A 17171-nucleotide genomic window follows, 5' to 3' on the forward strand; every position below is an offset into this window, starting at 1 on the left:
TTCCCTAAATGATGACGCTATCGTGTGGTGTTGCTGTATGGATGCAAGTTGAGGTTCAATCGACTTGAAATCAATTTGGTGTGAATATCAAAATCTTTCAGACCTTAAATTTGACATTCACTTGTTTATTTTATTTTTATTTTTTTAATGTAAAAGCTCTTGATGTTTGAAGTTATATAGTGTGATTGTTTAATACTATGGAAATATAGACTTAAGTTTACGACAACTTTCTTATAGAAATTTATTAGCGTAAAATTTCTTTTACTAACCTATTATATATTCTATTATATTTACATCTAAAATGTGTGGCATAGTATTTTTTTATTATAATTGAAATTAAATATTTTTTTATTAAAATTAAAATTTTTTATTCAATAATAAAGAGTTTTCTCTTTTCTTCTCTTTTTTCCTCTTTCTCATTTTTTTACCTATTTTATCTTTTTTATATATTATTATTAATGATCAATTACAATTTTAACAATCAAAATATGCAACATGATATTTTTTAGTTGCAATTAAAAATAAATTAAAATTAAAATATAGCTATATTTATATTATTAATTTAACAACTAAAATGTGACACATAAAACTCTTATATTAAAATTGAGATGAAATATTTCCTTCTAAAATTAATAAACTCCATTCTTTTAGCTTCTTATCTATCTTTTTCTCTCTTTCTCTATTTTTCTCTATCCTTTTTACTCAATATATAACTCATCATTTATATTTTATATTACTAATTTAACAAATCAAAATATACGATAAGATATTCTTTTATTACAATTAAAATAAAATCTTTTCCTTCAAATTAACAAACTCTCTTCTCTTTTTCTTTATCTTCTTTTCTCTTTTCTCTCTCATTCTATCTCTTTCTATATTTCTATTCTACAAAAAATAAAATTAATAAAATAATATAATTTAAATAAATTTATAAAATTATAAAAAATGTATTAAATTTATAATTAAATATAATTAAAAAATATCCCAAAATATTATTGACATAAAAATATATTATTATTATTATTATTATTATTATTATTATTATTATTATATGCATATTTTTTTAATTTTTTTATTTAATTTTAAATTTTTACTGTTTACCATTGTAATTTATATTTTATTTTTTAAAATATTTATTATATATAGAGAATACTAATTTTGTGATTAATAATCAGATTTAACATTCAATTTTTCAAAAAAAAAAATTTGAATTAATTTTATAACTATTAATATAATTTTTTTACTAATATCTAATTATATTTATATATATATAGAGAGAAAAATGTTATCTTTAAATAACAAGCATGAAATTTAAATATTTTTATTTGTACAAAAACTTAACACTTAATCAAATATAAAAGTATGAATTTTTTCTAATACAAAATAAAAAAATTAATTATTTCTTGAAACAAGACTTTTGAATTTTATTTTTCGAAATACGATTTTTCTTTTTGTAATTAAGACAAGTTCGCCGCATCCCCGGCTAGGGTGAGTTTGGCACACTATTTAAACTTGATGGGGACATTTTTATTTGTCCCTTTCTTTTTCAATCTCTCCTCTAAATTTACTCTGTTCCTTTCTTCTATCTTTTCAACGTCCGTGAAGTTCGTTGTGAATGATATTCTCAGTTTCAAGTCAGTAAATAATATGTTAGTTAGAGTTTTTTTTTTAGCTTAGTTAGAGTTACTGTTTACATGTTAGATAAAGTTACTAGTTTGAGGTTGCATGTTAGTTAGAGTTACAAATTTATTGTTTACATATTAGTTAGACTTACTGTTAACTGTTTACATGTTAGTTAAATTTTTTATGTTATTGTTTTTAAGTACAGTTGCTGTTTATTGTCTATAACATGTTAATTAGTATAACAAAGTAAATTGTTAGTTAGCTTAGTCAGAATAATTAGTTTAAGTTGTGAAATAGAAGGTAATTAGTGGAATAATTAATTAGGTTAAGTTAGATTAGAAAGAAATATGATTAGTAAAATTTAGGGTTCAATTAGTTTAAAGGGTTGTTTTGGGTGTTAGTTGACGGCGTCATGTAGTTGGGTTAAATTTAAATTAGTAAGTTTTATAAGCAATTATAGATTTAAATATATTTTTTAATAATTTAGTTAACGTAAAAGGAACTGAGTTCATTGTAGTGTGATTTCATTTTACTAGAGTGTATTTAGATGGAGCAGCAGTTATTTGGCTATGAGGATACGATGTACAGATTGGATGAGGTTGAGCACATTGCTAGCAGGCTTGATCGAGTGGTACAATTTTTTCACTCTTGTTTATTTTATTGTAATTAATAAACAGCGAACTTGTTATTTTATGTGTTCACCGTCCCTGTTTTTTTAATTTTTTGTTTCCGTTTGGTAGGCGCCTCGGATCTTACGCACCAGGCGGAATTTGATGACACGGTCGCCGGAGCAGATTAGGTCATATCTCAGACGAGTCGAGTTTGAGTATGTGGCCTATATGGTTGAGTTCGAGCACGACTGGCCACTTGCCTCGGCATTGATAGAGAGGTGGAGGCCTGAGTCCCATACGTTTCATCTACCATGCGGGGAGATGACTATCATCCTGCAGGATGTGGCCTATCAGCTGAGACTCAGGATCGACGGTGATCCTGTGAGTGGATGCATAAGTGGGTGGGAGCAGCACCATCAGGGACAGACCATTGAGGAGTTATGTGAGCAGATTATGGCGGCCCAGATGACAGATAGTCACAGATCAAGTGGACTGTGAAGCTCACTTAGTTCCACAACATGGTTTGCGGAGAGCTGGAGCAGGACGCCACAGAGGAGCGCTTATTGAGGTACACGAGAGGGTACATCATGCAGTTAATAGGGAGTATCCCAGATGCATATGGCTCCTCCCAATCGCCATATATTCTAGTAAGGACTCTCTATTTTGCAAGTCAAACCTTTCTGTAGGACACCTTGTAACCAAAATGATTCTCCACACCTCCTTGCAGAACCCTGATGCTGATTGTTGGATCCGCTTTGACTATCGTGAAAATGTGTTGCGCAATCACCTTCGAATCCAACCTACGATAGTCTTGCCCCATCGATGTTTGCATGCAAGTATGAGGACCAGTGTATCTCCTAACCTCCCACTTTTCTTGCTTTCGGCTATATGATATGAGTATGCTCTAATTACAACTGGGTCTGAACTGGATACACTGTGCATTATACCTCAATTGGTCACTCTCTATTATTTTGTACTTCGTAGCCCTCCTGATGTTGTACTGCTTAACTGCTAACATGACTTCTTTCTTGTTCTTAAATTGTTGTCCAACCTCGAACTCGTTGCTTGGATCCTCTTGGGGGCCTCCCTGAGTAAACGACCAATCGAAAGTCATTGCATCGAGATTCAACCTCGTGAAATGATCCGGCCGGTCATATGGTCGAGAAATGACAGGCTGTGTCAGAGCGATTTGTGTATCACCGTAGTAGTTCATCTCTTCTTCCTCGTCACCATCGTCAGGAATTTCGGGTGGTTCTTCATCAGCATCGTCTCCGTCATCGGGGTTAACTTCATACTAATCTATCATCAGATCCCTGATAGCAGAACTCTCACGACTTTCAACACCGTCATCCATTAAGTCAACATTACGAACTTCAACATTAGGCCCCTCTTGACTACTTTCAAGTGGCATATTTAGATCCACCGTCGTCCTTCTAATAGTTCGTCTAACAGCTCTACTCAACGGACTATCATTGACAGTATCTGCAGATGATATTCCGCCACCCAACTCAACAAGAAATACGAATAATTTCAACAGATGAACATTTGTCCATTGGTTGTGTCACGACCTTATAAGCCGTACGTCCTCGTCGTCGCGTCAAAACAATAGAAATATTTCTCACAACTGTGGTCTAATAAATATACTAGCAACAGAGAGAAGACAACTGTAATATACTTTTTATAAAACAAACTCCCATCTAGTTTAGTCGAATATCTGTAGTAAATTTTTTCACTATTTTGGCCTCTTGCTTCCCGACAGAATGCAATATCAGATTTTTCAACGTTGTTAGACTGTTAACTTTCGGTGTCATATAGGTAATTATCGGTTGTTCCGATCTAAAAACAATAGAACCTTCTTCATCATACACTATTTCACCATCGTAATGAATGGATAACAATGGATTCCTTGACATTGTAGAGAAAAAATGTCAACAATGAAAATGAAAGTGGACAATAAAATTGTGGCCTCTAATCTGCTCTCCACAGGCATCCTTTTATTTTAGAAATGTAACATAGAGTTCGCCGGGAGACAACAAACTCTATAATTTATAAAGAGTTCGTCGAAGGTGCGCACGAACTTGCCTTAATTACAAAAAAAAAAAAAAATCATATTCCGGAATAAAATTCAGATATCTTATTTTAGGAATTAATTAATTTTTTTTATTTTATATTCGAAAAAAATTCATAAAAGTATACGCATTAATTTTAGATAATAAATATTAAAAATAATTATAAATAAAAAATTAAATTATTTCACATGAAAATAATAACTAAAAAGGTTATTATTTATTTTTTATCTACGAAGACTCTGACATTCTTAATTAAGAGAGACATTTATTCTATACCATTTTTTTGTAGAAGTAGTTTGATTTTATAAATTTTTTTTTGTCATAATCTATGATGTCTAAAATCATCATTATTATAAGGTGAATGTTCACAAGTAATTATTTTCATGTGAAGTTGATAGTTAAAGATAATTAGACAATAATTTAATCAAATTTATCCAATTATCTAACAATTAACAACTATCAATCTCACATGAAAAATTACAAGGAAGTTTTCACCTAATTATAATTTAAAACACATTCTTTTTGAAGAAAATAAAACAGATTCCAGAAGTGGCGGGCTGAACTGAACCGCTGAAGGTGTAGGTCACGTGACATGCCACATCTCAGAGTCGCACTCGCACCCGCCATTTCCCGCCATAAACTCCCGCCAAAAGCAGACCCTCTTCTATCCTCCTTCTTCTTGTTCCCTCCTTCACAGATCCAAATTCCAAAACCCTCACAAACTCTCACACTCAGAGAGAGAGAGAGAGAGAGAAAGAGAGAGGAAGCCTATAATCGAAGAAAATGTCAGGTTGGGACGAAGGAGCCGTCTACTACAGCGACCAAGCCCACTCATGGCACGACGGCAACCACCCCGGCGACCCCGACGCCACCGCATCGAACCACACCATCCAACAGAAATTCAAGGAGTTCATTCGCAACTTCAGTAAGAACGGTCTCTTCCCTTACAGACAAAACCTCCTCGACAACCCTAAGTTCCTCCTTGTCAGATTTGAAGACCTCGACGAATTTGCTCCCGAACTCTCCCCTAAGCTCGAGTCTTCCCCCGCCGACTTCTTGCCCTTGGTACTTCCCTTTCTCCTCTTCAACGCTCTGCTTTGTTACTTTTGTTTTTGCTTTGTTTTTCATCGTCCTTTTTTTGTGGCAGTTCGAAAGCGCCGCGGCGCAGGTTTTGGGGAGTTTGAAGACTAAAGTCACTGGCGACACCGGAGAGCTGGAAGATCAGGTTGCCGGCGATGTCCAGATTCTGCTTACTTCCGACAAGGATCCTGTATCCATGAGGTCGCTCGGGGTAAGTTGATTTGATATAATCTAGGGTTTGATTATACATGAATGCCATGCTTTTAGGGGTTGGGGAATTGTAAAGTTTTCTTCGGTCTAAGAATTGGTCTGTTATGATTTTTCGATAGGCCCAAAACATATCGAAGCTTGTTAAAATTGCTGGGATTACTATAGCTGCATCAAGGACTAAGGCAAAGGCAACTTATGTTACCTTAGTATGTAAGAACTGCAAGAAAGGGAAGCAAATTCCGTGCAGGCCAGGACTTGGGGGAGCAGTTGTTCCTCGATCATGTGATCATATTCCTCAGGTATGGTTCATATTATTGCCGTGTTGTGTTATGTGCATATTTACATAATTTACTGTTTGCTTTTTAAGTATATCTGTAACAAGGTGGGATTTCTTGCAGGCTGGAGAAGAACCATGCCCAATTGACCCATGGCTTGTGGTTCCTGACCAGAGCCAGTATGTTGATCAACAAACATTGAAACTGCAAGAAAACCCAGAGGTAATAATATGAATAACTTGATTAAGGAAGCTTTAACAACAGTTGCAAACCATCATCACTTATATGTCATTTTTATATTGAAGGATGTTCCAACCGGTGAGCTACCTAGAAACCTGCTCCTCTCTGTTGATCGTCATCTAGTTCAAACAGTGGTACCTGGCTCAAGATTGACAGTCACTGGAATCTTCAGTATTTTCCAAGCTTCCAACGCTGCATCGTGAGTCTCATCATCCTTTTAGCACCCTTGAATTTCTTCTTTATTGTCAGCAATCAATGTCTATATGTTTAAATGCCTTTTACTTTGTGCAGTAACAAAGGAGCAGTGGCAGTTAGACAACCATATATTAGGGTTGTAGGAATGGAAGACACAAATGAAGCCAAGTCTGGTGGTCCTTCTGCGTTTACACCAGAAGAGGTCCGTGTTGAAAAAATTATTTGTTGTCTTCACCATACATGCTTTATACATTGTTCATTGCCTTCATGAATTTCACGGCTTACCTGAATGTTAAGTGCTAATGGACTGAGTTTTATTTTTCCAACGTATCCTAATTGGGCTGTCAAAGTGTCAATGTTTAAAAAGTGTTTTTACCTCTACACTACAAAAGTTCATACCAGCTAAGATCTCTAAGTTCTTCCATGGATTGTAGCATGGTCGTCTTACCCCCATTCTACAAATCTTTCAAGTTTTTTTCACTCCTACACAATGTCATGGTGCTCACTTATAGATGTTGCGGGTCCGAATAATGATGTTACTTGCAGATAGAAGAATTCAAAAAGTTTGCAGCTGAACCTGATGCATATAAAAATATATGCTCCAAGATTGCTCCCTCAATATTTGGGCATGATGACGTCAAGAAGGCTGTGGCCTGTCTTCTTTTTGGTGGGTCAAGAAAGGTATGTTGTTGCTTTGTGCATCCATCTATGTTGTTATGGGATAAAAGAAATTCATTCCCAGGAGCTGATAACATGGTCAATTGCTTTGCAAGCAGAACTTGCCAGATGGAGTGAAGTTAAGAGGTGATATCAATGTGTTGCTTCTTGGGGATCCATCTACAGCAAAATCACAGGTTTGTGCTTGATTTTCCTTTTTTCTGGATACTATATTCTCTTGTTAATCCATGGTGGTTGAATTATTAAAAGCCAAGAGAGCCACTTGCATTATGTTTAGTTTTGTATCCAACAGTGAACCGATTTTCCAGTGTATTTGTTTTTTAATATAAAAAATTTTCCTTTTTCCTTTCTTTGACAATTACTTTAGCCAAGTTGAATTTAGTTATTTACTCGTTCAATTATAGCTTCTGTTGTATTCCCTTAAATGAGATGACAATTATATTTTACAGTTTCTGAAGTTTGTTGAAAAGACAGCTCCTATTGCTGTCTATACTTCCGGGAAAGGCTCATCAGCTGCTGGTCTCACAGCTTCTGTAATCAGAGATACCAGCACTGTAAGTTCTTCAACTTCTATCATTTGTATCCGCAAAATAGTTTCAGCTGCTGCTGGTTTCTTGTTCATCAAGAAAACGAAACAGCCACCATGTTTAATCATGTTTTTGGCTTGGTTTTTAACCCCTTTTTTCCTTCAAGTCATACAAGTTCAAAAGGATTCTCATAATATAATTCGGATCTAAGTTTTGAAAATTCTCAATTTCTGAATATACAAGATTCATTAAGATAAGAGAAGCCCGAATGTAATCATAAGGATTATCATAAATCCCACTTCTATTTGAATTTAGATTTACAAACTCTTCAATTATTTTCGCTAAGATAAACTCTGTTTACTTTTCTTTTTGCTTGAGGACAATCAAAGTTTTAAGTTTGGTGGTAATTTTTATCATCACTAATTGTTGAGATAATGCAAACTAATTGTTCACCCAACTTGTTTGAGAGGTCTCTGATTCATGTTCTGTGAATTCAGCGTGAGTTTTACCTTGAAGGAGGGGCTATGGTCTTGGCAGATGGAGGCGTTGTCTGCATTGATGAATTCGACAAGATGAGACCAGAAGATAGGTACTAAGCTGTTTGGTTTTTATCTTATTGATTATTGTCGGTCTATGGTAAAAAACTATTTATGATGTCTGTAATGTAGGGTCGCCATCCATGAAGCCATGGAACAACAAACTATATCTATAGCTAAAGCAGGAATAACTACAGTTCTTAATTCTAGGACTTCTGTTCTTGCTGCTGCTAATCCTCCATCTGGACGATATGATGATCTTAAGGTCTACTACCATATATCTCACGTTTACATTTTCAGTTCCATGAACAATATTTTTAACAGACTAACAGAAATATCACATATTTCTGCAGACTGCACAGGATAACATTGATTTGCAGACAACCATTCTTTCTAGATTTGATTTAATCTTTATTGTGAAAGACATCAGAATGTACAGTCAAGACAAGGTAACCGTGACTTTTTTTTTTTTTTTCCTCCCCTGCTACCTCTAAATGCTTGTCTTGTGAAGAAATGCTACGGCAGATTGAATTTATTCATTTGTTTAAATTTTTTGTTTTTAATTTGTCTTGTGATATTAAGATTGCAAATTGTCAGCTTAATATTTGACAAAAGATTGGCAAACCTTTTAAATCTTATATTATTATTATTATTATTATTATTATTATTATTATTAAGTCCAGCAGACCATGCAGACATATTGTTTACATATTCAATGGTTGGATATTCAACAGTCATTAATTGACTGATTTTGTGCACAGATCATAGCTAGTCATGTCATAAAGGTCCATGCATCAGCTGATGCAACCGCTAGTGAGAACAGGGTTTCTAAAGAAGAGAATTGGCTGAAGAGGTAAGCTATATCTCTGAGCTTATGTTTTCATGCAGTTCGTTCAATTATCAGGCAGATGAACTTAAATTTGATTTAAATAGGTATTTACACTATTGTCGGACTGAATGCCACCCTCGTCTATCAGAATCTGCTGCAACATTACTGCAGAACAATTATGTGAAAATCAGGCAGGTAAGGTTGAATATGTGACCAATTAGCAGAAAGAAATTTGATATCTCTTTTAGTTTTTACCAGTTATCAGTAGTTACGATGATGTTAGAAGCAATTGGATGTGTTTGTTTGTTTGGATGTCATAGTGAGAAGATTCTTGAATCATAATCCACTAATTCTTATATATTGCCTTGTCCATACTATGTCAATTTTGATTTGATTCTTTTTGCAATAAAATACAGGATATGAGGCAGCAAACCAACGAAACTGGAGAAGCTTCTGCAGTACCAATTACAGTAAGGCAGCTGGAAGCTATTGTTAGGTTGAGTGAGGCACTTGCCAAAATGAAACTGTACGTACTGCCATCGTTTTTCATAGACTTTACATGCCCGTTCGCAACATCTGCTTCGGTTTAATTAAAACATTAGTTAATCCTTTATAAGAACTTGGTACGAATCATAGTAATATAGAGCAGTGGCAGTAGAATAGAGTAGAAATAGGAAAATAGAGAAGATAGAACGGGAGAAATATGAGGAGAATGGGGGATAGAACAGAGGGCTAAATGAAATCACGGTTTCTTTCTAGTCTGTGTATATTGCGCAATGAGAAATTGCAGAAAGGGAACAAGGTGAGAAGCTACCGCTCTCCTAGGTCCTGTGCAACCTAATTTCCAGTTGATTCTCTTTAATTCTCCTCACCTCTCTTAAACTTGCTCTCTTTTATCTTACCAGCACACAGCCTCCCCACTAACCTTGGTAGCTGTTACATCACTTGGGCCCACTGCACTCTCTACTAGCTCTCTTTTCTTTTATTTTCCAACAATAAATAAAATATTTAATTACTATATTAGTTTTTATAATCTTATCAAATTTTTAATTGAATCCTTGTAATATAAAATTTATGATTAAGTTTTTATATTAAATAAAAAGGTTTAATCAAGTCTTTATTAGTTATTTTTTAGGGGGAAAAAAAACAAAACAGTGATTTTAGAATATTTATCTTTAAAATCTTCTACAATTTAATTTATATCAAATACAATAATAAATATTCTAAAGTGTTTCGAATTTTTTAATAAGACAATTTACAAGGATCTAAGTGAAATTTTTAGATAATATTAAAACTTAATTACAAATTTTTAAATTGTAAAAATCTAATTAAAAATTTAATAAAACTACAAGTATGATGTAATAATTAAGCCTAAATAAAAGGCAGAGGTGCTATTTTTCCATCTTCACTACTCCTTCAACTAACTAAACAGATTCTTTTCTCACTTTTCTCTTCGCTTGGTTACTTAAGGCTCCGTTTGGTTGATGTATAGGATGAGACATAGACACAAAGACACAGACATTAAAGACATAGACATAAAATATTTGTGTCTATGTATTGTATTTGGTAAAAATAATGAACAAGACACAAATATTTGAAAAAGACTGAATTACCCTTCATTTAACCACAATTTTATCAACACCACTACACACCCATCACCTCAAACGCTACATATGTCATTACAATTAAATTTTTATTTCTTTTTGTATTTTTTTTCCTTCTAATATCATCTCAAATTATCATTCAAATATTAAATATCTAGTTTTTTTGAAAAAAAAAAATAGAAAACCAAAGCCTAAAATTTATCAAAGATTAATTAAAATTTAAATAAATAAAAAGTTAAATGTATAAATTTTTTTGAAAAAAATGGGAGAACAAATTTGGTTGTAAAATCTAAAAGAGGAAGTAAAAAAAATATTTGAAGAGATAAGAGGATAAATTTTGAAAATTTAAAAATTGAATAAGGGTAAAAGAGTAAAAAGTTAGTGTCTCACAAGTTGTGTCTCAGTGTCTCATCAAATTGGAGGTACACAAATTTAGTGTCTCCGTGTCCATCTGTGTCCTCCCGTGTCCATCAAAAATTTGTGTCTCAGCAAACCAAACAGCAGACATGTGTCACCGTGTCCATGTCTCATTGAGACATGGACATCAACCAAACACTACCTAACTTTCTTACATAGGGTAAGGATACTCTAGTTCAAGCAGTCTCATACTCGGATCGGCTCATAATGCATGATGTTATACAAATTGTGTCAGTAATTTAGTGTATTAAGAACAATGAAAAGATTTATTTTCATTTGCTTTTCCCTTTTATAGAGTTTCTATTTTTAGTCCGTATCAATTGAACGCTGTAGTAGTTATGGACCAATAGCAAAAAAGCAATCGAGACCTCCTATTTGAGTTGGAAGATAGTCCAAATTACATGATTCCACTGATCCCCTCGATATGCTATGCTGTATACGAAACTAAATTTGTTAGCTAAATATCTAATCATTCTTTTTATTTCTCCTTCAGTTTATTCTTTTGATATAGTACCTGCATCTTAGATAGTCTAACTCAATTTCTCCTGCATCAGATCTCATGTTGCTACTGAGGAGCATGTGCAAGAAGCAATAAGGCTTTTCACCGTGGCTACAATGGATGCTGCTAGGTCTGGAATACACCAACAAATCAGTCTCACACCAGAAATGGCAAATGAAATAAAGGTTTGGCTTGTGTATCCATCTTCTCTCCCTTAATCTAGCTTCATATGCTGACGGGTTGTGTCTGCACAAATGAGCAGCAAGCAGAAACTCAGATAAAGAGAAGAATTGGGATTGGAAACCACATATCAGAAAGAAGGCTTATTGATGACCTCAGCAGAATGGGAATGAACGAATCCATTGTACGTAACCACTTAACTGTTAAGAGATAGTCTCATAACTTACAAATCAAATTTTGAGGTCACCATGTAATTCAAAACTTCAAAAGATGCATGTTTCTAACAGTCATGTTATATAAAACCTAGTTGAGTTTAATAGTTGTCTTCATAATATGCACACACACTAGAATTGTGAAAAGACCATCAACATTGAATTGAAGTAGTATTCAATATTCATTGACATAACTACATTTTGGCAGGTGAGAAGAGCTCTTGTGATCATGCACCAGAGAGACGAAGTAGAGTACAAGCGAGAAAGGCGCGTTATATATAGGAAAGCATGATATATATGCTTTCGATCCACTGCTAGGTTGTAACTCATCGTTTAGACTAATAGTTCTCTTGTAATATTTTTCTTTATATTTATTCATATATTTTCCGTAGAAGGGTCCATGTAAGCTTTTTGCTTCTTTTTTTTTTAATTGCTGTGACGTGTTATTGCGAAGTTTTTTCTTGTGATTTTAAGGTGATAGGTTTAAGTCATTAACGCATTAATTATCATTCACTCATTCTCAAATCATTTTCACCAAATTTATACTCATTTCTACTCATTTATTATAATATATTAAAGCTTTAGTGTTATGATGAATAAATAATACATAATGTTTTAAGTTTTATATGAAATTATCATATCATCCATTGCAATAACATAGAAAAAAATATTTTTTAGAATTATATTTATACTATCATAAAGAATAACATAATTAATCTAATATTAATCTCATAATTTCACATACTAAACTATCCAATTTTACAAAAAAAAAAAAAATATTAATTCATATCAATAGTCTAAATTCTAATATTAAATATTTATTTGAAGATTATATTTTACTTTGCAAAAATCTATTTATATATTTATCTCTCTATTAGTTTATTATAATATATAAAAGAATTAAGTAATAACACAATAAATTCTTGGCATATTAGATACATTTTAATATTGCTATATAAATATTTTAATGAAATTATTATTTTATAATTTTTTTATCATCACATTACTTTATAGTGTTTAATTTTACCTTTTAATGATCTTTTTTTACTCTCGATTTCTATGCAGGTTACTCTTATACCTTTAGTAATAATGTTATTTCTCCTTAATAAATTAAATTGTTTAATAAAACTTAATTTATTTTTTTTTTTATTCTCACTTCTATTTATGTTTATTATATAAATTAACAATTTTACGTATTTTTTTATCCCCTCTCATACTCCAATGTCTCTCACTCTTTCTCCTTTATCTTTGCTAATGTTTTACACCATTATTTGAAAATTGAGTGACGAACACAGTTTTTTATTTTAGTTAATTTGCTAAATAATTTGCTCATTATATATTGGGTGATGAACTTCTAAAATATTATAATGTATAGGAAGATTTTTAAGTGTACCATCATATTAGTGTATCAGTGATTTTTAATCGTTGATCTTAATTATATATATTATATATATTTTTTATAATTAAGATCAACGGTTAAAAATAACTGAAATACTGGTATAACGGTACACTTGAAAAATTTCTTAATGTATAATGTTCTTACAATATTTTTTAAGTTTTTTTTATCTAATTGGATTCATCAATTATATATTATTTTTGTCACTTATATATATATATATATATATATATCATTTTTTTCAACAATTTTAATTATTTACTATTATTAGTTTTAATAATAATATTAAAAATACATGATTATCATGATTCATGAAAAGATGGATGTTATTTTTTGTTAGAAACCAGTGACTGAGAGAGTAATCTAAAAAGTGTATTATTGAGTTTGTTGTCAAAGGTACAATATACAAGGGGTATTTATAGGTGCTAAATGAATCAAAGTAATAAAGACATAGAATCCTACAATTAATGTACAGATATACTATATAAATATAGACGATACTAATTGATCTAAATTGATTCTAATGATTCTCTAACATCCCCCCTCAAACTCAAGTGGGAGCTAAGGATACCAACTTGAGTTTGGATAACAAAGTCCGGAAACGAGTCGGGTGATGAGCTTTCGTGAAGATATCAGCAGTCTGATCTAGTGTTCCAACAGCAATGAGAAGAATAGCATCAATAAGGATACGTTGTCGAACAAAGTGACAATCAATCTCAATGTGTTTGGTGCGTTCATGAAACACATCATTATGGGCGATCTGAATAGCACTGCGATTATCACAAAAAATATCAGTAGGGGATGACTGAGGAGCACCCAAATCTTCGAGAAGCCAACGAACCGAGATAACTTCAGCAGTGGTGTCAGCGAGGGCACAGTACTCAACTTCTGTGCTTGAGCGAGCAGTGAACGTTTGCTTCTTAGCACGCCAAGAAATGAGAGCGTCGCCAAGAAACAAACAGTAACTAGTAGTAGAACGACGATCAGTGGGATCACCAGCCCAATCAGCATCGGAGTAAGCCTGAAGAGACAAAGAGGAATGGGCAGAAAAATAAAGACCATGAAATAGAGTGCCTTTAATGTAGCGAAGAATGCGTAGAACTGCCGCATAGTGAGTAGTACGAGGAGATGACAAGAACTGGCTAAGTACATGAACCGGATAGGCGATGTCTGGTCGGGTGACAGTCAAGTAGACGAGACCGCCAACTAACTGTCGATAGAGAGTCGGATTATCCAAAACAGTGCCATCCATAGGGGTAAATCGAACATTAGGCTCAAGAGGAGTAGACTCAGTGCGACTATCTGTAATCCCAGCGCGAGCAAGAAGATCTAAAACATACTTAGCCTGAGAGAGATAGATGCCATCATCGGTGGAGATGACCTCGAGACCAAGAAAATAGCTGAGAGAACCAAGATCTTTCATCTCAAAGGTACGGTGAAGTGAGGCCTTGAGATCAGAGATACCATCAACATCATCCCCAGTAATGATCATGTCATCAACATACAAAAGTAGAAGAACAACGCCACGGTTGCTTTTACGAATGAAGAGCGCATTCTCATGAGGGCTAGAAGTAAAACCAAGACTGCATATGGTAGTGCTGAACTTGTCAAACCATTCACGAGGAGCTTGCTTAAGTCCATAAAGTGCCTTGCGAAGAAGACAAACCTTATTAGAAGGACAAGGATATCTCGGAGGTGGTTTCATATAGACTTTATTTTTCAAATCCCCATTAAGAAATGCATTCTTCACATCCATCTGACTGAGAGACCATTTTTTAACCGCGGCAATGGCAAGAAGAGCTCTAACAGACGCAAGACGAGCGACAGGGGCAAAAGTCTCTTCATAATCAATACCATACTCTTGCGTACAACCTTGAGCAACCAAGTGGGCCTTATAACGGTCAATAGAGCCATCAGAGCGAGTCTTGATCTTGTATACCCATCTACTGCCCACAACTTCCTGATTAGAAGGAGGATCAACTAGATCCCAAGTGTGTGCTTTTTCAAGTGCCTGTAATTCTTCTTGCATTGCTTGTTGCCAATTTGGGTTTGAGGAGGCTTCTCTGAATGTCTTAGGTTCATGTTGATGAAGAATATTAGAAAAGCAATGGTAATCAAGATGAGGAGGTGGATTCCTTACCCTAGAAGAACGAGCGGGAGGAGGAGGCATGACGGTAGGAGCAGGATCATCGTCCGGTCTGGAATCATCGGGAGATGGAGAAGGCGGAAGAACAGGAGGCTGTGGAGGGTCACTTGAGATAGAATCTGTAGAATCATCACTAGGAAAAAGATCAACATTGGGGTTAGTAAACAAAGGTGACTGAGTAGTAGGAATCGACTCAAAGGATGAGAATCGAGAAAACATGTGGTGCTCCCAGAAGTCAACATGACGAGATATACGAATACGTTTAGAGAGAGGATCCCAACAACGATAACCCTTGTGTTCAGTGCCATAACCAAGAAAACAACACATATGAACCCAAGGTTCAATTTTACTATGTTCATGAGGCTGAAGAAGAACAAAACATACACAACCGAAAACTCGAAGAGAACTATAATCTGGGGAGGTATGATAAAGACGCTCAAAGGGAGTAACATTACCAAGAACAGAAGAAGGGAGTCTATTGATAACATGAACAGCAGTAAGAACAGTTTCACCCCAAGTACGCTCAGGACACGAAGAAGAAAGGAGCATTGCACGGACGGAGTCAAGAATGTGACGGTGTTTGCGTTCAGCTCTACCATTTTGTTGAGATGTACCAGGACAAGAAAACTCAGATAAAGTACCCTGTTCTGCAAGAAAGGCTAAGAGTTTGGAATCACGGTATTCCATAGCATTATCACGTCGGAAAACCTTAATGACCTTGGAAAACTGAGTTTTAATCATAGTAGCAAAGTTGATATAGATCTGAGATAACTCATGGCGATTAGTCATCAAATAAATCCAAGTAAAACGGGAATAATCATCAATGAAAACGATAAAGTATCGAGCTCCCCCATAGAGGGAGTGGGAGCGGGGCCCCAAACATCAGAGTGAATGAGATCAAAAGGAGAGCAAGCAAGAGATGAATTATTGTGAAAAGATAAAGCAGGTTGTTGGGCAGTTTGACAAGAAATGTAATCAAAAGATTCATTTAGAACCTGACCTAAAACACCCTGAGAGACAAGAGGACGCAGTTTTCCTTGGGAGGTGTGGGCAAGATGCTGATGCCATAAGTGGAGGGTAGAGGGAGAAAAAGCAGCACAGAGTTTTGGTACAGGAGGAATATGAAGATTCTCGAGTTCAAACAACCTTCCGACCTTACGTCCAGTCCCGATGATTTGTCCCGTCCGAGGATCCTGTACACGACAACCAGAAACAAAAAAAGTGACTTCAAAACCCAGATCAACAAGTTGACCAACAGAAATAAGATTGAAGTTTAATTTGGGAATATAATAAGTATCAGGAAGATTAAGAGTTGACTGGGATATAGAGCCCTTGTGTGTTGCGTGCAAGAGGGAGCCATTTGCAGTATTTACAGAAGGTCCATTTGTAGTGGTAGACATGGACGAGAAAATATTACGCAACAGAGACATGTGATTAAAACAACCCGAGTCAAAGTACCATTTAGAATTACCTGGAGAGGTGAAAAAAGCAGCAGGGGTATTACCAGAAACAGAGAAAAGATGCTGAAGAAGAGATGTAATATCAGAAAGAGAGACAGGAGACGAGTTGAGTGGACTAGGACGAGGCGGGCGAGTAGGACAGGCAGTAATTAAATGTCCCGAGAGCTTGCAGTAACGGCAGAACAGCTGTGAACAATGGTAGCTAAGATGACCTTTCTGGTGGCATGTGCGGCATTCAATAGAAGGACAGTCGGGGAAGAGGTGCCCAGAACGATTATAGTTTCGACAGAATTTACCTTTTCTGTCGGTGGCAGCAAAAACATCTGGCTTTTCCATGATAGCAGTCACAAAGATCAAAGAGAGGAGAGAAAACGGCAATTTCGG

The 17171-nt window shown here is 34.6% G+C and overlaps 1 protein-coding gene across 1 annotated transcript; it reads left to right on the forward strand.

Annotated features, from left to right (window-relative positions):
* Positions 1-4867: 4867 nt before the first annotated feature.
* On the forward strand, positions 4868-12276 carry LOC112723386 (DNA replication licensing factor MCM5). The gene is made up of 18 exons (XM_025774749.3): positions 4868-5368; positions 5451-5594; positions 5713-5892; positions 5992-6090; positions 6174-6307; positions 6400-6505; positions 6850-6984; positions 7080-7157; positions 7431-7535; positions 8006-8097; positions 8177-8309; positions 8398-8493; positions 8806-8897; positions 8978-9068; positions 9290-9399; positions 11449-11578; positions 11656-11757; positions 11994-12276. The coding sequence occupies exons 1-18, from the start codon at positions 5087-5089 to the stop codon at positions 12075-12077; spliced, it is 2193 nt and encodes a 730-aa protein (XP_025630534.1). The 5' UTR covers positions 4868-5086; the 3' UTR covers positions 12078-12276.
* The last annotated feature ends 4895 nt before the right edge of the window (positions 12277-17171 follow it).

Source organism: Arachis hypogaea, chromosome 11 (genome assembly GCF_003086295.3).
Source record: "Arachis hypogaea cultivar Tifrunner chromosome 11, arahy.Tifrunner.gnm2.J5K5, whole genome shotgun sequence".
Taxonomy (NCBI): Eukaryota; Viridiplantae; Streptophyta; class Magnoliopsida; order Fabales; family Fabaceae; genus Arachis; species Arachis hypogaea.

Coding starts and splice junctions, on each gene's coding strand:
- LOC112723386 (XM_025774749.3), top strand. CDS start 5,087: ATGTCAGGTTGGGACGAAGGAGCCGTCTACTACAGCGACCAAGCCCAC. Junction 7,536..8,005: donor TAATCAGAGATACCAGCACT/GTAAGTTCTTCA, acceptor CTGTGAATTCAG/CGTGAGTTTTACCTTGAAGG. Junction 8,494..8,805: donor GAATGTACAGTCAAGACAAG/GTAACCGTGACT, acceptor TTTTGTGCACAG/ATCATAGCTAGTCATGTCAT.